This window comes from Piliocolobus tephrosceles, chromosome 18 (genome assembly GCF_002776525.5).
Source record: "Piliocolobus tephrosceles isolate RC106 chromosome 18, ASM277652v3, whole genome shotgun sequence".
NCBI classification, from domain to species: Eukaryota; Metazoa; Chordata; class Mammalia; order Primates; family Cercopithecidae; genus Piliocolobus; species Piliocolobus tephrosceles.
Window position 1 is genome coordinate 20806325 of NC_045451.1, and position 27346 is coordinate 20833670.

Here is a 27346-nt window from a genome sequence, read left to right on the forward strand (position 1 = left end):
CCCAGCTAGTTTTTTGTATTTTTTAGTAGAGACGGCGTTTCACTGTGTTAGCCAGGATGGTCTCGATCTCCTGACCTCGTGATCCGCCCATCTCGGCCTCCCAAAGTGCTGGGATTACAGGCTTGAGCCACCGCGCCCGGCCTAATTTTATATTTTTAATAGAGACAGGGTTTCTCCATGTTGGTCAGGCTGGTCTCAAATTCCAGACCTCAGGTGATCTGCCTGCCTCGGCCTCTCAAAGTGTTGGGATTACAGGCATGAGCCACTGTGCCTGGCCTGGGACTATAATTTTCTTTAGAGGACAGATCATGATCTGTATTCACTATTATTTCCCTCAGCACATAGCATACTCCTTCATCTGGATTGTGGATGTAACGAAAATAACTCAGCAAATACTTACTGAATTGCATTAAATTAACAATGCAAACCAATCAAGACAGTGTCAGATCTGGAGTTCTCTTTTCAAGGGTCTTTTAGTAGAAATGGTACCATTTCAACAACTGGTATTACTTAGAGACAACTGACAGCAGGCCTAGGTGATGCCTCCCTCCTGTCAGGTAGTATGTCTGGCTCCAGCAAGACTTGACTGGGGTGAAGATACAACTCTGAGGGAAGGCTTAACTTCCATTCATACAGGGAAAAGCTGAATGTTGTTCTGTTACATTAATGCCACATGCCCAGCCCTGCAACTGCTGAATGAAATTAAGGCACTTAACACCAACATATTTTTTTTCTTTCCCAAAATGTCTTATGAAAAGTGTAACTATTCTGTATCAAAGTCTGCAACCAAATTATATTGAGGGGAACTAAGCACTTTTGTGTAAAATGAACTAGTCCAAATCATTTTTAAAAAAATTTTATTTATTTATTTATTTGAGACAGGGTCTTGCCCTGTTGCCCATACTGGGGTGCAGCAGTGCGATCATGGCTCACTGTAGCTTCGACCTCACAGGCTCCAGCTATCCTCCCACCTCAGCCTCCCAAGTAGCTGGGACCACAGGCATGTGCCATCATGCCTGGCTAATTTTTAAATTTTTTGTAGAGATGAGGTCTCACTATATTGTCCAGGCTGGTCTCGAACCCCTGGGCTCAAACAACCCTCCCACCTTCGCTTCCCAGACTGTTAGGATTATAGGTGTGAGCCACTGTGCGTGGCCCAAATCACTGTCGTTGTTGTTTTAAATTCCATCTCTAGTACTGCTTATTTATTTAATTAACTATCCTATTACTCAAGGATAGAGAAGAAAATATGTGTTTTTTTTACAAATGTCAAAAAACTTACTATACTTAGAAATATAGTTCTGTAAATTAGATCTTTAGGGAATTTTATTTCTTGAGAGGATGATTCAAGAACATACTCATGGATATTTATTTTTGCCTACAGAGAAAATAATCATTTAAATGAAAAACTTTTCCACTCAACTGAATATGCACTCCACGTAGCACGTGTGTGGCCGATAAGCACAACAACCGCCACCCCAGCAGGCTTACACGGCACTTACTATGTGCCAGGCACCGTTCCAAGAAAGGTCACTACTTATACTGCCTCACACAGTCCTCATAACAAGGTAGGTAATATTAACATCCCTCTTTCACAGATGGGAAAACTGAGACATGAAGAGGTTTAAAAGCTCACCCAAACTGAAATGCCTAGTAAGTGGCAGAACCAAAATACGGATGCTGGCCAGCCTCGCTACTGTCCTATGTAACACTGTCTATAATGTACTGCTGGCTTTTTAGTGAACTTGACTCTCAGACAATGTAAAATGTCAGTGCACTGGTTTTTCACTGTTTTACTACAATATAGCTTCAAACCCTCTGACTTTTTTTTCTCAAAAAAAAAACCCTAGGCAGGCTGGGGCACGGTGGCTCATGCCCGTAATCCCAGCATTTTGGGAGGCCAAGGTGGGTGGATCCTGAGGTCAGGAGATGGAGCGAGACCATCCTGGCTAACACAGTGAAAGCCCATCTCTACTACAAATACAAAAAATTAGGCAGGTGTTGGTGGCACGTGCCTGAAATTACAGCCACTCAGGGGGCTGAGCCAGGAGAATCGCTTGAACCCAGGAGGTGGAGCTTGCAGTGAGCTGAGATCGCTCCACAGCAAGCCTGGGCGACTCTCTGGTACAGAGCGAGACTCTGTACCAGAAAAGTAAACAAACAAAAAAACCACAAAAAACCTTAAAAACCTAAAAAAAAGAACCCCCCAAAAACCTTAGGCAGACCCTTAATACACAGAAACTGATTAAAGCTGGGTTTCTCTCATTGAAGCCTGAAGTAGAATGCTACCTAGTCCAAATCACCAATCTGAAGATGAAAAAGTGCTTGAATGTCTTTGAATCAATTGACAGGAAATGACAATAATAATGGGTACAATATTTTGAGCACTTTTAGTGTGCCAGGCTCAGGGATAATTATTTTGTCTTATCCTGTGAACCTCATTAATTTAGTTCTATCCATTTTGTAGATTCCTTTTGGCTTAGAAAAGTTAAAGAAACACAGTCACACAGCTAGTTAGCAGAAAGTAAAAGCTTCGAATCCAGGCTAACTACACTAAGGCCCACTGCTTAACCACTGAGCTACGTGAACTGAACAGCTGCTCTGCTGCAGGCAAAATAACACTTTTGCGCCATATTCCGACTAGACTCCTTTACCGTTCTTCTACACGAAAGCACAGCTAAGCTGCAGCAAGCGATGAAAACAGAAAGGCTATGTGGAGACAGATCTCAGGCCAAAGGGTTACTTTTTATCCTGGCCATCTATACAACATAACTAGAACTCCTTCTCCTTATTTATACTTAAGGACATGTAGTATAAGTCAGTAATTTCTGATTTGGGTTCCTGTTTTTTATGTTTATATATGTTTAAAACTGAATTATCGTCTGTTCTGTTGTAACTTTTATTTCTTCTACAAACCTGCACGCAATATAATATATAATGTAAAAGGGCATGAACTTGAGTTCCTCTGTTCTCCGTATCTAGCTGTTCATGCTGAAATTCCGGTGACTCTGCCTTCCATCTTCCCCCACAGCCCTCAAGCACTGAGTCCCCTGGTAATATCAACTAGCAGTAAAGGCACAGTCCAAAAGAAAAACTAAAGGTTTCTTTATGGTATGCCCTAAACCCTCAAGCCTCTACCACACTTACATTTAGTGTAGATGTGTCTGATGTTTGGAATAATCACAATACTTCAAAATATAATGCAGTCACCCTGTTAAGACACGAATCAGTAGGATTTAAAAGTTTTCTAGCTTTCTTAAGCTGACATTGTGCTTTAACATGCCTCTTTATTTTGTACTCCAAGATGATGTTTTCATATTGGGGCAAAGCTTCAGCCTAAACTGCAATCTTGTCACAATTTTTAATATTTCTGATTCTCTACTTCACAGGGGCAACTAAAGGATTTGTTTTTGTTATTTTGAGATGGAGTCTCGCTTTGTTGCCCAAGCTGGAGTGCAGTGGCATGATCTTGGCTCAGTGCAACCTTCCCCTACCGGGTTCAAGTGATTCTCCTGCCTCAGTTTCCCAAGTAGCTGGGATTACAGGTGCCCACCATCACGCTGGGCTAATTTTTGTACTTTTAGTAGAGATGGGATTTCACCATGTTGGTCCGGCTGGTCTCAAACTCCTGACCTCAGGTGATCTGCTGCCCGCCTTGGCCTTCCAAACTGCTGGGATTACAGGTGTGAGCCACCATGCCCTGGCCACAGGATTTGTTTTTAAAAGTCAAAAAAAGGGCCTAAAAGCCAAGGTGAAAATATCAATAAGAAATGAGAATAAACAACCTAGGTAGTAATTCTTCACATAATTCCCTCAATCTTTAAATACTTCACCAATACAGAAACCTAAACTGATTAATTTTTTTTCCTTACATCTCATCACTTCTAGTGAAGCTTGGGAAGCCTTTTCCTTTTTACGCCACGTAGGCACCTTAAAAGCTGAGATCAATTGTATAATATAAAAACAAACAACACCCCTGGTGCCAGATTGAAAATACAGGTTAAGTATCCTTTATCTGAAAGACTTGGGACCAGAAATGTTTCAGATTTTAGAATATTTACATACACATAATGAGGTTATCTTGGGGATGCCACCCAAGTCTAAACACGAAACTCATTTATGTTTTTCTTTTATTTTTTGAGACCAAGATTCCAAGTCTCATTCTGTCGCCTAGGCTGGAGTACAGTGGTGTGATCTTGGTTCACTGCAACCTTGGCCTCCTGGGTTCAAGCAATACTTGTGTCTCAGCCTCTTGAGTGGCTGGGATTACAGGCATGTACCACCATGCCCAGCTAATTTTTGTGTTTTTATTTTATGTTTTTGAGACGGAGTCTCGCTCTATCACCCAGGCTGAAGTGCAGTGGTGTGATCTTGGCTTACTACAACCTTCACCTCCCGGGTTTAAACTATTCTCCTGTGTCAACCTCCCGACTAGCTGGGATTACAGGTGATCGCCACCATACATTTTTAGTAGAGACGGGGTTTCACCATGTTGGACAGGCTGCTCTCGATCTCCTGACCTCAGGTGATCTGCCCACCTTGGCCTCCCAAAGTGCTGGGATTACGGGCGTAAGCCACTGCGTCTGGCCCAATTTTTGTTTCAATAGAGACGGGGTTTTGCCATGTTGCCCAGGCTGGTCTCCAACTCCTGGGCTCAAGTGATCCACCCACCTCAGCCTCCCAAAGTGCTGAGATTACAGGCATAAGCCACCTCGCCCAGCCTCATTTATGTTTCATATAAATCTTATACACATAGCCTGAAGGTAATTTTATACAATATTTTAAATAATTTTGTGCATGATACAAAGTTTTAACTTTGACACCTCATGACATAAGGTGTAAAATTTTCCACTTGTGGCATCATGTTGGCACTCAAAAAGTTTTAGACTTTGGATTTCAGATGAGGAATGCTCAGCCTGTATAAGCCAATTACCAAGGTGGCATATTTGCACTGTATATTCTTTCAGATTTTCATGAGAAAAAACGGATGGATTCGCCCATTAGTCATCACTCCATAAGACTTAGAAGTAAAGTTGTATTAACACATCAGCATAATAGCTGAAATCTCACATTTGAGGTGTTTACCTTGTTAACTTCATTTGTCTTTCTCTAAATCCTCATTATTTAGAGAAAGAAACTCACTTAAGTAAGATTTTAAGACTTTCCCCATCCCTTATACAACAGTGTGGTAAATCTTGAAAAAAAAAAAAAAAAAACAAACAGCTTTTGTTTCATTAAAAATTCTACTTTGAGAACCATTAAAAATTCTAACCAAACTTGCCTTATCAATCTAATTACAAATAATAAGAGTAAATTCAGAAATTATTAAAATAAAATAACTGGAAAGATACAGGAGCCAAACTGGTACTTTTTGTTTATCATTGTATGCCTAACAACAGGCCTGGAAATGTCACTTCCCTGGCAATCTGATGTTATTGCACAATGTCATAGAAGCACAATCCTGCAAAACACAGTTCAGATGAGCTCAACAGCTGGCCTTCCCATATTGAAAGAAATAAATCACCAAATAAATGACTTGCTACTGATAGCACATTCTGTCTCTTTTGAAATTCTTTACCATATATGCAGTGTTAACATATTTAGGTGAAAGAATGGGAAAAAAAAATTAAACATTTACTGTTAGAATTTTTGTAGAGGTACATTTCTAAGCATATCTGTATAAAACTTTAATTTACAAATTGCTTTTATAGGCCCCATCCACCAACATTTCCTTGTTAAAATCTAGTTCCCACTAAAAGACTAGAAAATACCATGCAATAGTTAGGAAAAGGAAACATACAAAATATACATTCTACTAGAACCTTTTATGCTATCCCCCCACAGAAAACCCCACATACTGTAGTATTTTACACATATGAACGTGAATTTTGCTGTGTGGTCATCAAGTTTTACTATACTGTGGCTCTATCAGTAAAAAAAAAAAAAATCACAAAAGACAGGTAAGAATTCTAATAAGAACAGTATGTTTTGACAAAACAAGAAACATGAAAGACAAGACATGAAGCTAATTAGTTATTCAGATGGAATGAAGATCAAATGCATCATCTTAATAAGAAAAATAAAACTCTTCCATTCAACAACATGCTTACCTTACCTGATTTTCAACTCTTAACCTAACTGGTATAATGAAAAGAATAATGGATAATTGTAAAAACAAACATTATAAATACCTTACCATATACTCCCTTGTCTAAAAGGAGTAAAAACTCATCCACAGCATTACGCATCTCATATTCAGTAAGATCCAACAGTGAAACAACTTTGAAGTCCAGCTGTCTCAGTAAGTTAGTCAACTCATACACATCCACCAAAGGAGCTTTGAGCTTGGGGTGCTCACGGTAATTCATATTTCCTATCAAAAGAGCAACCTTGTCCTTTGCTTTGAAAAAAAAAATAAAGGGGGTGTTTAAAAGAAGATATAAAGATTAAAACAAAACCTATGGAAATGGTATTATAATAAAAAAGTATGCTTTAAGACTGCATTATTTCATTTCAAATAAGATTTCATTATTATTTAATTTCATTTTAGAACTATTTATATAGCAGATCAACATTCTCTGAGGAACACAGATGCTAAAAACATCAAACTGAAATTAAACATGTTCACACTTTTGAGGGCCAGGCAAAAGATATTTATTAGCTGCATATGAAGCATAATAGTAATTAATATTAAAGTTTACTTTTATTAAATTATAACAAAAGGGATATAATATTCAACTAGACTTTTGGAGCAAATTTAAACAAGGAATATTTGAAATTGGGTTCCCCTCAAATTAGGTTCTGTTTTGCTGAGAATGGAAGAGGCTAAAATCAAGATAAATAACTAAAAAAGGGACAGAAAGAATTCACATTAGAGTGAATGAAGAGAAATACCAAAGAGAGAACTTCATGAGTACTGTGTTCTTGGTTTCTGCAGTAGCCATGTGGATGTACTACTGCCTCTTCTTAGCATCTTTTAAAAATACTCCTCATTTGACTCAAATTCAGGGGTATGTGAAGATTTTGTCTATGAGTACCTTAAAAGTTCATTTTTTGAAATTAGTGCACTGAGACTTTGCTCAAAGATAATATATTCTGACAGAAACAGTTTTTTTGTTCGTAAAAGAATGTATATCTATGCCTATAAGTAGCAGCTAGCTTAACCAGGTGTGCAGCCCACCTAAAACAGTGTAGAAGGCTGGCCAGTGCTTATGAGGTCTTCAACACAGTACCTTTCTTTGATAGTCTGGAATGGGGTCAATGGTTAAAAACTCAAGACCCGCTGGTATCAAAGGGAGGAAAAAAATTAAAATTAAAAAAAATAACAAACCAAAACCTCAAGACCATCCCGTGACAATAAGAGCCTGTGATGGCTCTTTCTTGAGGGCTGACAGTGGGGTGTGTGCAGCACCTGTCATGGTAGCAGCAGTGACAGAAATGCCAGGGAGCAGAGAGACAAGGTGACAAGAGTACCTGCAGCACCAGCCAACTGGCTGAAGAGCCGCCTGGGCAGAACTGCAGGCCACCCGCCTCTGACGCAGGCCAGGACTTGGTAACCAATCCTGTTTATTTGTAAGTTATTATGAATACTACTCTTATGAAGTTGAAACAGGCATGAATAATCACATTGCTGACTTGATGGCTACAATATGTAATTTCAGACGTTTCAAATCATTGAGAGGATTATTTCACCAAAAATCTGCTGAAATTGCTTTTCTTTCCATAGAACACTTAAACCTAGTGTTAAAACTGGCATCAACTTAAAATAATGTGACTCTCACAAAGGATAAAAAACTCTACTTTGTGAAAAGCCTCCGTAACTTTACATCATGTCATCTTTATTCTGTATGTACATGTTCAGAGATTTCTAGCAAATGGCCCAATCTTATGAATATATATAACAGTGAAATCATACTTAAGCCACATTATTAATTCAATGAAAAAGCTGAGAACACTCAGCATGGATTTCAATAGGAGGCAGCATAAAACTTAACATCACTTGTATTTCCTTTTGTTTTTGAGATGGAGTTTCGCTCCTGTTGCCCAGGCTGGAGGTGGAGTGCAATGGCACGATCTCGGCTCACTGCAACCTTCTGCCTCCCAGGTTCAAGCAATTCTCCTGGCTCAGCCTCCCGAGTAGCTGGGATTATAGGCATGTGCTACCGCGCCTGGCTAATTTTGTATTTTTAGTAGAGATGGGGTTTCTCCACGTTGGTCAGGGTGGTCTCAAACTCCTGACCTCAGGTGATCTGCCCACCTCGGCCTTCCAAAGTGCTGGGATTACAGGTGTGAGCCACCACGCCTGGCCTTGTATTTCCTTTTCAAAATTCATTTTAAAATAAGCTAGTATTCTTATACTAAAGTACCCACTATAGCAAGACTGTTAGCTGGCTAATCCACAGCACATTTTTTGTGAGTCCATCAATGCTATTAGAATCCAGATCCAACCTCAACAGAGTGACAGACTTAGATTAATCTTCTTCTAAAGTGAGGGGAAATGCGAGAATGCATTGTCTCTGGTTTACATCATTATAGCCCAAATCATAGGTTTACAGCAAGAGGTTAAAAAGTTACTGGGGTAGTAAAATGCTTGTAAATCATTCCATTTTTCCATGGAATACTATCATTTAATTATATATATCATAGATTTTTATTGGTAGAAATCAATTATAAGTATATAATAAAAAGAAATCACTGGGTCTTTACGGAAATACAATTAACTGTCAAATGAAGCATCATGGGATGTTTTTGCTGCTATCAAATCTTTATTCACTGGTTTTGTTATCTCTTTGGGAAAGAAACAGAATGCACAGTTTACAGAATGCACAGGCTCAGCAGTGTGAGAACTACAGGTCTTAAAATGTATGTATTGATAATTGTCTATAACACTTCTAAAATTTTTCCCCAATGATAATTTTTAATAGCTAGTTTCTAAGATGTCTTAGAGCATTTCCTTGACTTTAATGGTGAAAAAGATGGTGGGTAAGTAAATCTTACCTGTCCAATCTACTTGTAAAACAGTTCCTGGGTGACAGGTGAACTGGGGTGATCGGAAGATGGAGAAGCAGTAGAAAGGGAGAGGAAAAAAGACACGACAGAGAAACGAACAATAAAACTTGAATTTGAGGAGGTAAGACTGAGGAATAAAGAAAACTTCAAGATGGCAAATATAAAGCAATTTATAATGGTCTTCAAGTGATAACATAAATGAAGGAGTTTTTCTGTAGAAAAACATTTACTGTAAGAGCTATCCACAACTTCTTGAACACAAACCATTTATTGGAAAAGTGAAACAAAAATGCCACTGGATTCAGCAAAAGAATAATGAAGCCACTTCAGAAAGACATTTTAACTCATGATTCTAAACAGCTTCCAAAGTTTAATGTAATATATTCTTCAAAAACTGGTGTTATATCGTTAGTCCCATGTCTAATAATTTTAATTATTATGTTACTTATCTAAAATGAGTTAATATTCAGAAGCACCTAGAAAAGGAGCTGGCATATAGTAAATGCTACTAAGTATTTGTTTAAAAATCTCATGTATTAAATCTTTTAGTGACTCTCCACGTCCTACAAAATAAAGTCCCAGTTTGATGGTGTGGGTGAGGAACAGGCAGCTCAGTATCGCTGAAGGTAGAGGACTAGGGAAGGAGTGGCTGGGGATTAGACTGGTCATGTAGTTTGGCATTCAAGGCCATTTGCATTCTAGTCCATGCCTATCTTTCCAGCTGTGGTAGCAGGTGGCCCCCAGCAAACCACAGTATCCTTGCCCTTGTGTAGTACAGTCACCCCACCTGTGAATCTGGGCTGTATCGTGACTTTCTTTGAGCAACACGATATGTGACTCTGCCAGTTCAGGGTCTAAGCCTTAAGAAGCTCTGACAGTTTCCACTTTGGAGATCCAGCCACGACATAAAGAAAACAGCTACATGGAGAGACCACTCAGGGAGGGAGAAGGAACCGAGGGAAAGAGGGAGAGGGAAAGGAAGAGAAAGAAGTTGGGGGGCGGGAAGAGGAGGGGAGGACAGAGAGAGACAGACAAGGAGAGGGAGAGACTGAGTGAGAGGAAGAGAAAGAGAGAGAGAGAGAGGGAGATTTTTCAGTCTTCACAGTCTGTCAGCAACCCCCATTAAGGTGCCAGGTATGTAAGCGAAGCCATCTTGAATGTTGCAGTCCCAGCCTCATCTGACTGCAACTGCATGAGAGACCCCAAGAAAGACCAGCAGAATCACCTGCTAAACCCAGTCCAACCCAGAGAACCATGAGAGATAATAAAACTGATGCAGTTCTTAAGCTAGTAAATTTTGCAATGTTATTCAGCAATAAATAACTACATTACAGTATAGCCTCCAGTCACCCCTTCCCTGGTTTCCTACCTTCCAACAATACTGAACTACTTGTTCCTCACCCACACCATCTACTTCATGCCTCCATCCTCACCATGTCTTCACCCTTTTTTCCCTCTCCTTCATTTCTGAATGAACTCTCATCCCATATATTTTCATTTTATCCCCCTGAGAGCTCCCAATTCATCCTTGAAAATTCTCACCTTGGCTTTGCCTCTTAGGATAAAGCCTTCTCTAACTCTCCTAAACTAATCTGATCACCATCTTCTATGAACAATTTCTAGATTCTTTACATATTTCTACTAGGCATGTATCATGTACTATATTATTCATTTAATGTCTGTCTCCTATTAGTATCCCAAAGCCTTGAATTCACAAACCAAGGCTTGTTCTCTTGTGTCATTAAGCAGCAGTTCCCAACCTTTCTGGCACCAGGGACCAGTTCTGTGGAAGACAATTCTTCCATGGACGGTGTCAGGGGAGGGGTGGTTTTGAGATGAAATTGTTCCATCTCAGATCATCAGGCATTAGATTCTCCTAAGGAGTGCGCAATAGAGTTCACACTCCTATGAGAATCAAATGCCGCTGCTGATCTGACAGGAGGCAGAGCTCAGACGGTAATGCTTGCTCACTTGCCTCCTGTTGTGTGTCTCAGTTCCTAACAGGCCACGGACCGGTTCTGGTACACAGCCTGGGGGTGGGGGACGCCTGTCATAAAGCACAGATGAAACATTAGATAAATGTTTGGTGAACTTCCATGATAGAAGTTGACTTGATATTCCATTCATCTTATTTTTATTTATTTATTTTTGAGACAGAGTCTGGCTCTGTTGCCCAGGCTGGAGTGCAGTGGCTGGTTCTCAGCTCACTGCAAGCTCCGTCTCCCGGGTTTATGCCATTCTCCTGCCTCAGCCTGCCGAGTAGCTGGGACTACAGGCACCTGCCACCTCACCCGGCTAGTTTTTTGTATTTTTTAGTAGAGATGGGGTTTTCACCGTGTTAGCCAGGATGGTCTTGATCTCCTGACCTCGTGATCCGCCCGTCTCGGCCTCCCAAAGTGCTGGGATTACAGGCTTGAGCCACCGCGCCCGGCCCATCTTATTCTTTCAATTGGGACACGTTTGAGAAAGAATACCTGGCATAATGGAGCTAACAGAGGCTATGGAATGAGAGACAGCTGGGTTTGAATCCTGTCTCAATCACTAAATTGTATAATCCTGAGCAAGTTTTACTAAACACAGTTTTAAATTTTCATCTACTAAAAATGAGGGAAAATACCTACATCTCAGGGTTAAATTATACATTTCACTAGGTGAAAACACTTAGTTTGTTAGGATTACTATTAAATGCATACTTGTGATTAAACGATCTTCAACAACTAACCCAGTTACATTTGGATCTTGTCATTTTGTGTACCAAAGACATATGTATGCTCCTCACTATGGAATATGATGGCTATGCCTTTGTTCAGAACACTATTTTAATAGGTATTTCTTAATCAGCAAGGTCTGTCCGGAGATCTAAAGAAAAGACCATAGAGCTGGAATACATGAAAACTTACCACTATGAATGACACATAGCAGGTTTTTTTTTTTTTTTTTTTTGAGACAGTCTCACTCTGTCGCCCAGGCTGGAGTGCAGTGGCATGATCTCCACTCACTGCAACCTCCTCCTCCCAGGTTCAAGCGATTCTCCTGCCTCAGCTTCCCAAGTAGCTGGAACTACAGGCATGTGCCACCACATCCAGCTAATTTTTTTTTTTCTATTTTTAGTAAAGTCGGGGTTTCACCATGTTGGTCAGGCTGGTCTGGAGCTCCTGACCTCAGGTGGTCCCCCTGCCCTGGTCTCCCAAAATGCTGGGATTACAGGCGTGAGCCACTGCGACTGGCCCTCATAGCAGGTTTTCTTAAGGTGGTAATTCACAGTCCCTTACCCTTATCAACATCAAACACTTTCACCTTCACTGCCTTCTGATTCCATGATCATGGCTTGGACTTTGCGTCAACCTAAGCTGCTCCACCTCTGAAATCTAAAATAATCTATTTCCTCTCTGTAATCAAAACAACTTCCTATTCTTTTAACAGTTTTGCCATCTACTACTTACTCTACTTCTCTTCTAAGTTGGTGAACTTTAAAAATCTCCTGACTCCTTCATTTTCTCCCAGTTTAGTAACTTTTTGAAGGCTTTTGTTTTTGTTTTTGTTTTTTGAGACAGCGTCTCACTCTGTCACCCAGGTTGGAGTGTAGTGGCGTGATTTCGGCTCATTGCAACCTCCGCCTCCTGGGTTCAAGTGATTCTCATGACTCAGCCTCCCGAGTAGCTGGGATTACAGGTATGTACCACCACGCCCAGATCACCTTCTCTATTTTAAAGTTGAGTTCTGCTACTGAAAAATCACACAACTGATCTGAACCATTATAAATTCTTAATTTTTAAAAGTCTTAGTTGGACTCTCAATACACATTCACTTGTAGATCAGACTTATCAGACCTTGCTTCCATATTCTTTAGCCTCTAAGCCTCTGCCACAGTGTAAGATCTATATTCAGCCTTACTTTACTCTTTTCCCTCAATCTTTTTTTTTTTGAGACAGAGTTTCACTCTTGTTGCCCAGGCTGGAGTGCAATTGCGTGATCTTAGCTTACCACAACCTCTGCCTCCTAGGTTCAAGAGATTCTCCTGCCTCAGCCTCCCACATAGCTGGGATTATAGGCATGCGCCACCACGCCCAGTATCTGTATTTTTAATGGAGACAGGGTTTCTCCATGTTGGTTAGGCTGATCTCGATCTCCTGACCCTCAGGTGATCGTGCTGCCTTGGCCTCCCAAAGTGCTGGGACTACAGGCGTGAGCCACCAGGCCTGGCCTTTTCCTCAATCTTTTAAGCATATGACTATGCCTAATTACCTAGAAACAAAAAACTAACTAAAAATGTCCTCAACTTCCCAATAAATCTATCTGTTCACCAATCTCTCCTTCTTTTTAATCTCAAAAGAGGTTTCAACATTCTGATTAAAGCCAATTTCTCTTGTTTTCACCTGGGCCCAAATCCCTATCATCTCTTCTAGGAACTTGCTCTATAAATTGTCCTCTCTTTGATGGATCACTCTAATCTACACAGTCTCAACAGATACTTCCTTTCCAAATGTAAATATCCTCATATTTTCCCCTCCTACCAAAACACTCTGAATATATGCCCTATCTAGTTAATTTCAAATCACCCTTTCTTTCCAACAAATTAATATGTACTGTCTTCATTTGTACACTTCTGAATCTTCTTCCACTATTTTCTACATTGTATCCTTGTTTAAATTCCCAGCATAACTCAGTAACTGACACATATTAGGCACTTTCAACATTCCACTCAAAGCCACCAATCACATCTTCAGTAGCTGAATCTAATGGACAAATTTTTGACATATTTTATCTGGCTTCTGCCAGAATCAAGATGTTATCTATTTTTATCATCTTTAAATGTTAATCTGCTAAACTTTTCTCCCTTACATTTTCTTGTCCCAGGCATTCTTTAAATGCAACTGTTCATTTACATTTTATCCTACATTATTTTCTCTTCCCATTGGAGAAGAGAGAGGGGCAAACGCTAAAGCTACTGCAGCCCTTGTGATTTCTATCCCTTACCCAGAGACAGCACTAACCACTTCCTCCCCTATGCTAACTATGCAGCATGTACATGTTTCTTTTTGTACGCACGTCTGTTTGCATGTTGTGAGAAACACACAAATCACTCCACAGAAGGTGACTTGACCCTAGACACCGAATTTGTAATCATTTTTAAGCCTCCTCTTCTAAACCTTCTTTTACAGATACAAAAAATAAAACATTTGGTCCCAATGTTATTCAAATATTTCTTTAAAAAAGCAAATTAAAATGTCTTAAATTCCTTCTGGAGTTATACACAATAATTATACTTTGATCATGCATTTTAAAGCTCTACTCACCCAAAGGTTGGTCAGTTGTTTGTTCTTTATCATCTATACAAAGATAAAAAAGCAAAACATATAAGATGCTGTTGTCCATGGTATATTTCCAGAGTTAAAGATACAGGAAAAGTATAAAACATCAGCAGCATCATTTACAGAATATAGTTTCTAATCTTCAGATTTTTAATAAAAACACTCTTGAATGGCGAAAACTGATGGTGGTGTTCACAATAAGAAGTAGCAGTAGTTACCATTTCCTGATGCCACAGGTGGCACCGTTCTACATGCTTTATATGTAACAGATCTAATGAAACCTCACTCTACCCTATCTATATTAAACCCATTATATAGATAACGAAATTAAGGCAGAGAGAGATTAAAGTCACTCGTCCAAAGTGATTAAGCTAGTAAGTAGCAAATCTGGATACTAACTGATGGAGTCTCCTTTTGGATTCTATGCTTTCACTCTCTACTATACGTAAACTAAATCCCTCCCTGTACCTGGAGCACCATGTAGGGAAACATGTAGTTGATCAATTGTGTGTCCACTACTGTTGAGAGAGAACTTTGTACTATTGGTAAAATAAATGCCACTGAAGCCTATTAAAAGTTTTCCCTGTACAACATTCTTCTTTTAAACCTAAATTTTTGGTACTCCCTGAATTGTGGGAAATAAGAAAAAACCCAAAGGGTCAGGAAAATTTTAGAATCTTAGTCGTGGCTATTTACAAAAGTTTTTCTGAAATAGTTTTTCTTTTCTTTTTTTTTTTTTGAGACGGAGTCTGGCTCTGTCGTCCAGGCTGGAGTGCAGTGGCTGGATCTCAGCTCACTGCAAGCTTCGCCTCCCAGGTTTACGCCATTCTCCTGCCTCAGCCTCCAGAGTAGCTGAGACTACAGGCGTCCGCCACCTCGCCCGGTTAGTTTTTTGTATTTTTTAGTAGAGACGGGGTTTCACCGTGTTAGCCAGGATGGTCTCGATCTCCTGACCTTGTGATCCGCCCGTCTCGGCCTCCCAAAGTGCTGGGATTACAGGCTTGAGCCACTGCGCCCAGCCTGAAATAGTTTTTCATAATGATCATTAAAGAAAAGCAAGAACTAACAGACTAATTTAGGAAAGGGGATTCTATTCAGACCAAGAGAAACAATTACTAGGATGGTTTTTGACAGTTCAAGACCTACTTGAAGCAGGTCTCACTGAGGCTTTGTGTGAATTTGAGGTTACTACAGCAAGGAGAATGATGCACACATAATGGGGACTTTCTGCTGTGCCTAATTTGCTTATATACAGTCAGTACAGCCCAATGGCATTCACAATAATAGATGTTTGCTGATGCAATATGAATATGACACTAAGCAAACTAGTAATGATGCTAAAATAGTAAGAAATAAGTAGAGAATAGGGCTTTCTACAAATATTAAATGACATAACCACCTTCTTAATCTACTCCTGAAAGGTTTTATTTTCAGATCTATTCACAGGTTCCATCACTGTCTTTCAGAAAGCCTACACTGTGTTGATATCCTGTGTCTTCATGTAGTTCTCACTGTTGATATGCCTTTTATCTCAGTTGAAGGCTTAACTTGTTAGAAATCTGTTCTAATTAAAATTAGCCTACAGAGTTCTGCATACTCTTGACAGCTGTCACTCATTAAGAAATGGTCACTGACCAACCCACCTGTACGGTGCCAATGATCCCCATAAACACACTTCTTACTCCAGATATAGGCACCCACCCAACTAGTTCAAATACACTGTATGACTGAGGAACCGAAAAAAAGGTCCCAGGGGTCTGATCAGTTCAGAAATGTTACCCCTGTCACTCTGTCAAACACTGCTTCCTGCTTTCAGATTTAAGATCATGTACTTCCCCCATTAACTTCCTTGTTATGATATAAGGAGTAACACACAATGATAAAAAATACACTGAGGTTTTATGTTACCTCAAACACTTTTTTTCTACCCTTACAGTTTTATAACCTAAAATATTTTTAATGTATCGCTTGCATAAAATTGTACTTCATGTAGTTAATTTCAACCTTAAATTATATTATTTAAATAAAGAGAAAAAAGTTACTAGTATTACTATAGCAAAAGAGTACCTATGGTATCTTTACTGCATTCAACAATTTAAAAATCTAAAACTAAAGTTTTATGTTTATATTACTCACCAGGATGACCAAGATTATTTAATTCATCTAAAACAAAATAAGAGAAAACAGACTAAGTAATCTAAATGCCAGTTTAGCATAAATAGTAAGACTAATCAAAGTAGCTTTGAGCCAGTGAATCATGCAATAGTGTTTTATCAGTTTACAACTTTTCAAATTAAATGAAGAAGCCATGCAAATACTGAATAGCAAAGAATAGTGAATATTGCTGTGCTTATCATTTAGGACTTCTAAGCTATCAATGTTTTCATTAAGTGACAAAAACTAGGCTCTTTCATAATTTATTCATAGTTTTAGATATTCTGGCCAATTAAAACCAGTAATCTCAAATGATCTTTTTTTTAAGTCAACTTTTAATTTTAGAACATTTTAAGGTTTACAGAACTACTGTGAAGGTAGTGCAGAGAGAATTCCTATATACCCCATACCTAATTTCTCTATTACTAACATCTTTTTTTTTTTTTTTGAGAAGGAGTCTTGCTCTATCGCCCAGGCTGGAGTGCAGTGGCGCGATCTCAGCTCACTGCAAGCTCCGCCTCCCAGGTTCACGCCATTCTCCTGCCTCAGCCTCTGAAGTAGCTGGGACTACAGGTGCTACTTTTTTGTATTTTTTTTTTTTTAGTAGAGACGGGGTTTCACCGTGTTAGACAGGATGGTCTCGATCTCCTGACCTCGTGATCCGCCCGTCTCGGCCTCCCAAAGTGCTGGGATTACAGGCTTGAGCCACTGCGCCCGGCCTATTATTAACATCTTATGTTAGCATAGTGTATTTGTCACGTCTTATGCTAGAATAGTATATTTGTCACAACTAATGAATCATTAATGGTCTTTTTTGCTCAGGGACTCCATTCAGGATCTCACATTACAACTGCTTGTGTCTCCTTAGGCTTGTATCTTCTTGGTTGTGACACTTGCTCAGGTGTTCCTTGTTTGTGATTACAGTGACAGTTTTGAGGAGTAACTGTCAGGTATTTTGCAGAATGTCACTCAACTGAGATTTGATGTTTTTCTCATGGTTAGATTCATAGTTTCTCAAGGTGTAAGGTGTTTTTGGGGAGAAACAGTGGCATCAGAAGTAACCTGTACTAGGCCGGGCGCGGTGGCTCAAGCCTGTAATCCCAGCACTTTGGGAGGCCGAGACAGGCAGATCACGAGGTCAGGAGATCAAGACCATCCTGGCTAACACGGTGAAACCCCGTCTCTAGTAAAAAAATACAAAAAACTAGCCGGGCGAGGTGGCGGGCGCCTGTAGTCCCAGCTACTTGGGAAGCTGAGGCAGGAGAATGGCGTGAACCCGGGAGGCGGAGCTTGCAGTGAGCTGAGATCCGGCCACTGCACTCCAGCCTGGGGGACAGAGCGAGACTCTGTCTCCAAAAAAAAAAAAAAAAAAAAAAAAAGTAACCTGTTCCCCCATGGGACATCTTATCATGGCCAATGGATAGGTAAAATAAGCAATGACATTACAGCCATCTATTTTTTTCAAGTTTTATGAAGATAAAAATTAACATTAACAATAAATTACAAATGTTATATACTATTCATACTTTTTAAATGTAGAAACTTTATTCTTATATGTTACATAAAATCAATTGAAGAAGGTCTGAGTTAGCACATGGGTTATGTGCAATTTTTTTTGCCTTCAGTATTAGGCTCAACTCATTCCCAGTTACTTAGTTACTTAGGTAGGCAGCACTATACTCTTTCACCCCTCTTCAGTGAGGCTGTATCATACATTTGCAATACAGTTAGGTTCTTTTCTCATAGTCTCCATTCCATCTTGGGACTCCCCTCCTCTGACCTCTTAAATTATTAAAATTTGTATAAATGTATTCATCGTTAATCATATAGAATAGCTGCACTGCCTATTCAACCCGCACCCCTCATCCTGATCAAGTACCTTCTTCTCATTTAAACATAATAATTGTACATATTTATGGGATACATATGATATTTTGACACACGCATATAATGTATAATGATCAAATCAGGGTATTTAGGATATTCATCATCTCAGACACTTATTTCTTTGTGTGGGGAACATTTCACTTCTAGCTATTTTGAAAGACATGGTAAATAGTTGTTACCTATTGTCACCCTACTGTGCTATCAAACACTAGAATTTATTCCCTCTAACTGCAGGTCTGTACCTATTAACCAACCTCTCTTCATCCACCTCCAAGCCTCTTTCCAGTCTTAACCTACTCTCTACCTTCATGAGATCGACTTTTTTAGCTCCCATATATAAGTAAGAACGTATGATATTTGTCTTTCTGTGCCTGGCTTATTTCACTCAACATAATGACTGTTCCAACCATGTGGCTGCAAATGGCATAATTTCATTCCTTTTTTATGGCTGAATAGTCTGATCAAGTATCTTGAATAAAATACACAAAATGCAACAGAGGACACCATGCTCTATAGGTAAAAAATATATATATATAATAAAGGACACTGTTCATATGCAATTCTCAACTTTGTGAACTTTCACTGAAAAATAATTTGGATCTAATTTTTTCATCTGAGACTTCTGGAGAAACTTCATAACTGGATTCTCATCTTTATGTGTTCTAAATAGTTATCTGAAAATTATTATTTAATAGTGTGCTTGCTACTGCAAAAATTATAGAGAATATTGCAGGTATAGAAGCAGCACAGCAAGGTGGTAATTCACATGCATCATCCTGGAGCCAAACAGCAGTGCTAGCTTATATTTATTCTTAGAGGTTACCAACTTTAGGAAGTCTTAAAAACCATGCAATTAGGTAAAAAGGATTAAGAGAGGAAGAGGAGTTCGATTAGGATTTCTTCACATGGCTTCCCTCAAACAGAGTTAACAGATCATCGAATTATAACTCCCTTACAAGAGAGAATTCTTGTTCGCAACTATACATTAGGATGAAACAGTAATTATAGTATTTCAAAGTAATACTACAGAGACACAAAGGACAGGAAAATCAGAAAATGTAAATTTAACATTATTTCCTTACTTTACCCAAATAGAGCCTAAGCTTATGGACTAAAGAGGCAGAAATTGAAAAAAATACTTTGCCATCCACAAATCTCATTTTGAAAAACAATGTGACATCACACCAAGGAAAGATGATCCACGTTTTAATATTTACTCATTACAATTTAAGTACAATGCTTCGGCTAATTAAAAAAAATTAGAAGTTTATGTTGAAACAGATTTTCAGTTCCCTTTACATATTATGGTAAAGGTGACATGGTAGATTATCTAAAGTCTTGCAGCTTCAAAAAATCCTGATCAATTTTATATTAATACAGAATATTTAATATTTCATAAAACATATGTTAAACAAATTTCCTCTCCTAAAACTTTTATAAAAACTAAATTTCATTTGAGAGCATCTAATCATGGCTAAAGGACAGACAAAATAATCTAAAACAAATATCCATGATCATATAGCCACTTATCTTTTTAATAAATTTTATGTAGATAAAAATTAACATTAAAAATTAATTGCAAATTTTCACTACTTAAAAGATACAATGCAGGAACTTTGTTCTTATATGTAATATTACTAGAAAGTCAACTGAAGATTAGTTATTGTAATAGTGTGTCAATTTAATCGTGTCTGTCCATTTATAAAACTTCGAAGATTAAAATACAATATTCTTCAATCAAAATCATTTCTTACAGCTAGTATTTTTTCCATCACTGCACTCAGTAAGCTAAGAGCACTCCACCAATCCCAAGAGTAACTAGCATGCAGGAGATTTGGTTTCAAACCAAAGACTTACACTACCTTCAGTGCACTCCACTGCCTCATCTGTTCTTCCTTGTTTCAGAAAAAACAAATTTGAATATATTGTAATTCATGATCTTAAGAAGGGCGGCCGTCAAGCAAATAGAGATAAATATCATAGAGATATGTTGGCAAACCAACACATGCATCAATACCTCCTACTATGAACAATATAACTTTAAATATATTAAGCTGAAATATAACAAATTCCCAAATTATGAGGTTAATAATGGGATTGTTGATTAATAACCTTTCTTTCCTTTATATATGTATGTTTGTTTTTAAAAATGTTTTATTAAAAATCTTTTTATTTTATTATTATTATTTTTAATTCAACCTCCCAGCCTGAAGCAATCCTCCCATCTTAGCCTCCCAAACAGCTGGTACCAGGTGCATGCTACCATGCCTAGCTAATTTATTTATCTATTGGTATTAGGGATGGAGTCGCACTATGTTGCCCAGGCTGGTCTCAAACTCCTGGGCTCAAATGAACCACCAACCTTTGGCCTCCAAAAGTGATGGGATTTTACAGGTGTGAGCTGCTGCACCTGGCCAAAAATCTTTTTCCACTGAATCAAGTTTTTTGTAGCTAAAGCTTTAAAGAATACATATTTTATCATAAATGTTGAAAATAAACTATAGCTAAAATAATCTAAATAAAATGGCCTTTTTTCCTGATTCTTTTTGCTTTCTGTGAACCTAGATTATGATTTCAGTATGCATTCTTTCAAATTTCAATATAAATAATATAACTTCTAATACTTAACACATCATTAAATAGTATGGGGTAAAAAGCATAATTTCCTTTGCTTAAACGTTGCAGTTTATATAGCTTATATTATAGTCCACTTGTCAGAACACTGGGGAAATACTTCTTACCTATGATGATTTCTGCCTTCTTGCTATCTTGACTGTCTCGATCATTATATACATGACACCAGTAGGTTCCTTGGTGTTCCAAATCCACATAAGGCACCTATATCAATATTAGAACATGTCAATACTTCCTCTTCAATTTTAATGGCTTGGAGAAAAAGTCATTGTGTTTTAAAAATACCCTGCAAAACATAACATCTCAGAAGGCTTTAGACATTGTTACATTAGCTCCATTCATTCATTAGGTTAAATACCAGCAAGTAAATGTTGTAATGATTCCAACAGTGATGAGTTTCATGCAATACTATTTGACGTTTTACATATAAGCCTGAGTTGAATTCTAGCACTTTAGCAAATGTAAGAGTTAGTTAATATGAAATCATAAGGGACTTTAAATAAAAATATTGAAAACATTAAAACATCTGAAAGGATAGGAGTTTTAATGTTTACCTTATATTTCAATTGTACCATTTGTTTTACATGTTAACTTCCCCAAATGCCCCCAAAATCAACTTCCTACCATGTATAGCTTTTTGGTCTCATGTGTTAACGGTAATTCATTTTTGAACCACTGGTAGTGAGGAATAGGGCTTCCAACAGCAACACACTGTAAAACCAACGTGCTGCCTGGCATCAGCTTTTGGGAAGTTGGTTCAACACAGATTTGCAACTTGGATTCAGAGACGCCATCAACACTTCCTTAAATTAAAAGAAAAAATAAAATCTCTAGGTTAAAATTAAAAATAAAATGTTCCTATAATTAAAAAAAAAAGATGTGTCAAATTCCCCCTTCATTTGTTACAATCTTTAATAACATTTCCCAAACTGTTTCAAAAAACTATAGCACTCATAGAAATGTTACGAGATATTCTGTGGCCAAAAGAATGCTGTGGACAAATAACTTTACAAAATTCTGGGTTAAACAAGGTTAAACACATTTCTCAATTGCAGGACTTCTCAAAGTTTTCAAAGTGCTAGTATGCATTGTTAGTTAAGGAGAGGAATATAGTTCAAGTGTCTTCCAAATGTGTTTGGCTGCAGAATCTTTTTGATGGAGGCAAACAACTTATTAATATCTTGAGTGATATTGGCATTCAACATGGAAAGCTCTATGTTCCTTCCGTTCTTTGACATACTGAAATAAGTTTTGTAACCCGCACTGAATAAATACAGAGGAGTTATCACTAACATTTCTACCCCAGGCAGATATTAGAAATCATTTACTTAATACTCATTTAATACTTTTTTTTCTTTTTTTTTTTTGAGACAGAGTCTTGCTCTGTCGCCCAGGCTGGAATGCAGTGGCCGGATCTCAGCTCACTGCAAGCTCCGCCTCCCGGGTTTACGCCATTCTCCTGCCTCAGCCTCCTGAGTAGCAGGGACTACAGGCGCCCACCACCTCGCCTGGCTAGTTTTTTGTATTTTTTAGTAGAGACGGGGTTTCACTGTGTTCGCCAGGATGGTCTCGATCTCCTGACCTCGTGATCCGCCCGTCTCAGCCTCCCAAAGTGCTGGGATTACAAGCTTGAGCCACCGCGCTGGGCTCATTTAATACTCTTTAAGTTCCCAGAAGGCAAAGAGCTTGTCAATTTTATGCAACAAGTCTCCATTATGAAACTCAGTGTCTAACACATTACAGGTGATCAATAATATTCATTGAATATGATTCCATTTATAAATATATTATTACATGCACAGAAATAGTCTAGAAAGATATATGTTGCTCTCTTAATTCATCAGGATTATTTCTGGAAACTGCTCCACTCCCACATGGACACCTTACCTGGGCTTTGACATCCTGCTCTGGGTCATCCCAGTCCATCCCAGTTCCTCCCACCCCCTCCCACCCCACACAAATGTCTACCATGTTTGGCCCCACTTAATGCCTTTAGAACTGAGCTGACAAGGAAAGGTAAAACTCAATGTTTTACAAAATTTTAAAGCAGCGTGTGAGCTGGCATTAGGGTAACCAGTGGTCTCAGTTTGTCTAGGACAGAAAGGTTTCCCAGCATGCAGCACTTAAAAGTGCGAAGACTAGGAAAGTCCTGGGCAAACCAGATGGCTGGTCACCCCTTGCAGGCATGACCAATTAGATCCTCAAGGAACCCAACCTGCAAAGAGATTCTGCCTTCCTCACCAACTCCCTCTCGTGGGCCCTTCTCAAGTGCTCTTCCAGAAGGCTAAGGAGGAGAGGAGAGCTAAAAGATCACCTGTGAAGTACAGGTCCACAGGGCCTGTTTAAGGCTGAGGGAAACCCTTGGAGGCCCATGAGGCCCTCAGTGAGTGCAATGCCTTTGCTTTCCAAGGCTGGCTGGGGGCAGGGCAGCTAGGCAGGGGGTCTCAGACCACCCCCCCGAGACACAGAAGAGACAAGGGTAGAGGTGGAGAACAAAAATGCTTCAGTGGTTCAATAAGCTGAGACTCTGGATGTAAAGTGAAGAGAGATCTCTTGCAGTTTGGCACTAGAGCTGTAAAACAGATTCTTGAAGTCTTCTCAATATGTCAATCTCAGTCCTGCCAAAGGGAAATCCTCATTCCACCCTCAATTCCATCAGTAGTAAATTGAATATATCTAAAGCCCAGACATAACAACTACAAATAGGATGGACTCATACCCCTATTCTAGTAGCCATTACAAGGGGTGTGCCTAGTTCCTGGGCATAAAAATATTCATTTCAATCTCTGTTATATGTTAATGTGTAATATGTTAATCTCATATGTTAATGCTATTTTTCTTTTATACTCAATGTTCAGCATTGAATAATGATGAGACTTATGAAGAAGAAAGAAAATGTAACCCTGTCGGGGGGCGGGAAGCTAGGGGAGGGATAGCATTAGGAGAAGTACCTAATGTAAATGGCAGGTTGATGGGTGCAGCAAACCACCATCAACCTATGTAATAAACCTGCATGTTCTGTACATGTATCCCAGAACTTAAAAGTATAATTTAAAAAATTTTCCTAATGTTGAAATAGTCTTACATTTCTAAAATAAACCATGTTTACTTGTCAAAAAAAAAAAAGAAAAAAAAAAGGCCAGGCGCGGTGGCTCAAGCCTGTAATCCCAGCACTTTGGGAGGCCGAGATGGGCGGATCACGAGGTCAGGAGATCGAGACCATCCTGGCTAACACGGTGAAACCCCGTCTCTACTAAAAAATACAAAAAAACTAGACGGGCGAGGTGGCAGGCGCCTGTAGTCCCAGCTACTCGGGAGGCTGAGGCAGGAGAATGGCGTGAACCTGGGAGGCGGAGCTTCCAGTGAGCTGAGATCCGGCCACTGCACTCCAGCCTGGGTGACAGAGCGAGACTCCGTCTCAAAAAAAAAAAGAAGAAAAAGAAAGAAAAGCACAGCTGGCCTACATTCTAGAATTATCAGATTAACTCACATTAACTCAAAGACAAACATCTTAAAGAATCTGGTGAGAAAGGCAGTTAATCAACTTGCACAGAAGATGGTGGCCAACTTACAATTTCAGCAGTGAGAAACTGAAGAAAAAAAAAAGCCAAATGGAAATAACAGAAATTTCAAATATCAAGATTTTCACTCATCAGTGCATTTGATGGGCTTACCAGCAGACTGGTCACACCAGAGAAAAGGATCAGTAATCCTGTAAACAGGTTAGAAGAAATCCAACCGGAAATAGAGATAAAGTAAAGAAAGAAAAAAAGACAGGGCTTACAAGACCTGTGGGACAATATCAAATACTCTAACATACATTAATAATTAGAGTCCCAGAAAGAAAGCAGAAGAAAAATATTTGGAGATTATGGCTAAAAATGATTCAAAATTGACGAAAGATAACAACTTACAGGTCCAAGAATCAGAGAACTCCAAGCAGGAAAAATTCAAGGGAGCAATTATAAAAGGAATAAATAAATTCCCATGATAAACAATGGAGGCCCAGGCCAAAAGACAATGGAATAGTATCTTTAAAGTGGTAAAAACAAACCAACACACCTCTAAAATTCTATACACAACGAAAATATCCTTCAAAAATGAAGACAAAGCGATTAACAGAATTCAAATGCTGAGCAAATTTGTTTACAAATTATTTCACAAATAATTTTTACAAATTATTACAGAAAAACAGCAGACCTGAACCATAAGAAGTGTTAAAAGGAATTCTTCAGCCAGAAGGGAAATTTTACTTGATAGCAACCTGGCTCAGAAGGAAAGACTCAAGAGTGCCACAATAGGTAACTATGTCAGTGAATATTTTAAACAAAATCTTTAAAAATTACACACACGTGCGCTGGGTGCAGTGGCTCATGCCTGAAATCCCAGCAGCTTGGGAGGCCGAGGCCAATGGATCATGAGGTCAGGAGTTCAAGACCAGTCCAGCCAAGATGGTGAAATGCCGTTTCTACTAAAAATACAAAAATGTACCTGGGCGCGGTGGCAGGCACCTTTTATCCCAGCTACTTGGGAGGCTGAGGCAGGAGAATCAGTTGAACCTGGGCGGCAGAGGTTGCAGTGAGCCAAGATCGTGGCACTGTACTTCAGCCTGGGTGACAGAGTGAGACTCTGTCTCCACAACAACAAAAAATTATATACACATATGTATCTTTATAAGATTGCTTAAAAGTAAATGTAGAAGTAAAACATATGACAACAAATGTACAATGGGGGGCACAATGAAAGTATGCTATATAAGGTTCTTATATTTTAAGGTTGAATACGTAAAGGTTTATCACAGTAAGCTAAAGAGGCATACTGTAATCTCTCAAACAGCCACTAAAAATAACACTAAGGCATAGCTAAAGTCAATAAAGGAGATACAATGGAATATTAAAAAATGCTCTTTTGGCTGGGCGCGGTGGCTCACACCTGTAATCCCAGTCCAAAAAAGGGCAGGAAAGGAGGATCAAAAGAGAACAAATGAAACTAACTGAAAACAAACACCAAAATGCCAGACTTAAACATAATCACATTATATGTAAATGGTCTAAACACCTTAAAAGTGACTTTTTTCTAGACTAGAGCAAAAAGCAACACTTATCTGTATTCTGTCATCTAAAATGAAACTTTAAAAAAAGACATTCCAAATTAAAATAATGAAAAATATATACCATACAAAAAAGCTTAAGAAAGCTACCATGGTGCTGGCCAGGCATGGTGGCTCACGCCAGTAATCCCAGCACTTTGGGAGGCTGAGGCGGGCTCAAAGGTCGAGACCAGCCTGGGCAACATGATGAAATCCTGTCTCTACCAAAAATACAAACAATTAGCCAGGTATTGTACATGTGTGTGGTCCCCGTTACTCGGGAGGCTGAGATAGGAGGATCACTTGAGCCTGGGAGGCAGAGGTTGCAGTGAGCCAAGATCATGCCACTGCACTCCAACCTCGGTGACAGAGTGAGACCCCCTCTCAAAACAAAACAAAAAAGAAAGCTTCCATGGCTATATTAGTATCACACAAAGTAAACTTCAAGACAAAGAGGATTACCAGAGATAAAGGAGCATTTCATAATGACCAAAAGCTTAATTCATCAATAAGAGCTAACAACCAATGTTGGCCAATATATGGGGTGAGTAACCTGAATTCTCATACCCTGGTGGTGGTAATGCAAAACGGTAAACTATCTTGGAAGCTTTGGCAGTTAAGAAAAATTAAACATATATCTACTCTATGATTCAGCAATTCCACTTCTATGTAACTATCCAGGAGAAATAAAACGTATGTCCAGAAAAGGCCTTGTATGAGAATGTTCGTCGTAGCTTTATTCATAATATTCCAAAACTGGACACAAACTAAATGTCTATCAACAGGAGAATGAATAAACAAACCTAGTCAATTCATACATTGGAATATTACTCAGTAAAAAGACAGGACTGCCTAATGATACACTGAACAACATGAGTAAATCTTAAAAACATCATGCTGAGTGGACGAAGCTGAATATAAAATATCTAGACTGCTCAATGACTATACATATGTTAAATAGATACATATACCAATGTTATATATACATGTTAAAACTCACTGGACTGTACACGTAGTATCTATTCATTGTACTGTATATAAATTACACCTTAATAAAAATGGGATAAATAAGTTAAATAAAATTGAGAAATGTTGATATGGGTTGGCTGTGTCCCCAACCAAATTTCATCTCGAATTGTAATCCCCACATGTTGAGGGAGGGACCAGGTGGGAAGCGACTGGATCATGGCAGCAGTTTCTCCCATGCTGTTCTCGTGACGGTGAGTTCTCACAGATCTGGTTATTTACATGTCTGGCATTT

General features: G+C 38.9%; 1 protein-coding gene across 4 annotated transcripts in view; it reads right to left on the bottom strand.

The window, feature by feature from the left end:
* MALT1 (MALT1 paracaspase) overlaps positions 1–27346 on the bottom strand; it is an 81009-nt gene that overhangs the window by 20654 nt on the left and 33009 nt on the right. The window contains exons 5-10 of one of the 4 annotated variants that reach the window (XM_023218337.1): positions 21621–21799; positions 21104–21200; positions 20225–20257; positions 16458–16484; positions 14307–14339; positions 6197–6400 (exon numbers count right to left, since the gene is read on the bottom strand). In XM_023218337.1, the coding sequence (XP_023074105.1) occupies positions 6197–6400; positions 14307–14339; positions 16458–16484; positions 20225–20257; positions 21104–21200; positions 21621–21799 (573 nt within the window). The remainder of the gene's footprint in view (positions 1–6196; positions 6401–14306; positions 14340–16457; positions 16485–20224; positions 20258–21103; positions 21201–21620; positions 21800–27346) is intronic. The other 3 variants (XM_023218339.1, XM_023218338.1, XM_023218340.1) reach the window with 3 other exon arrangements.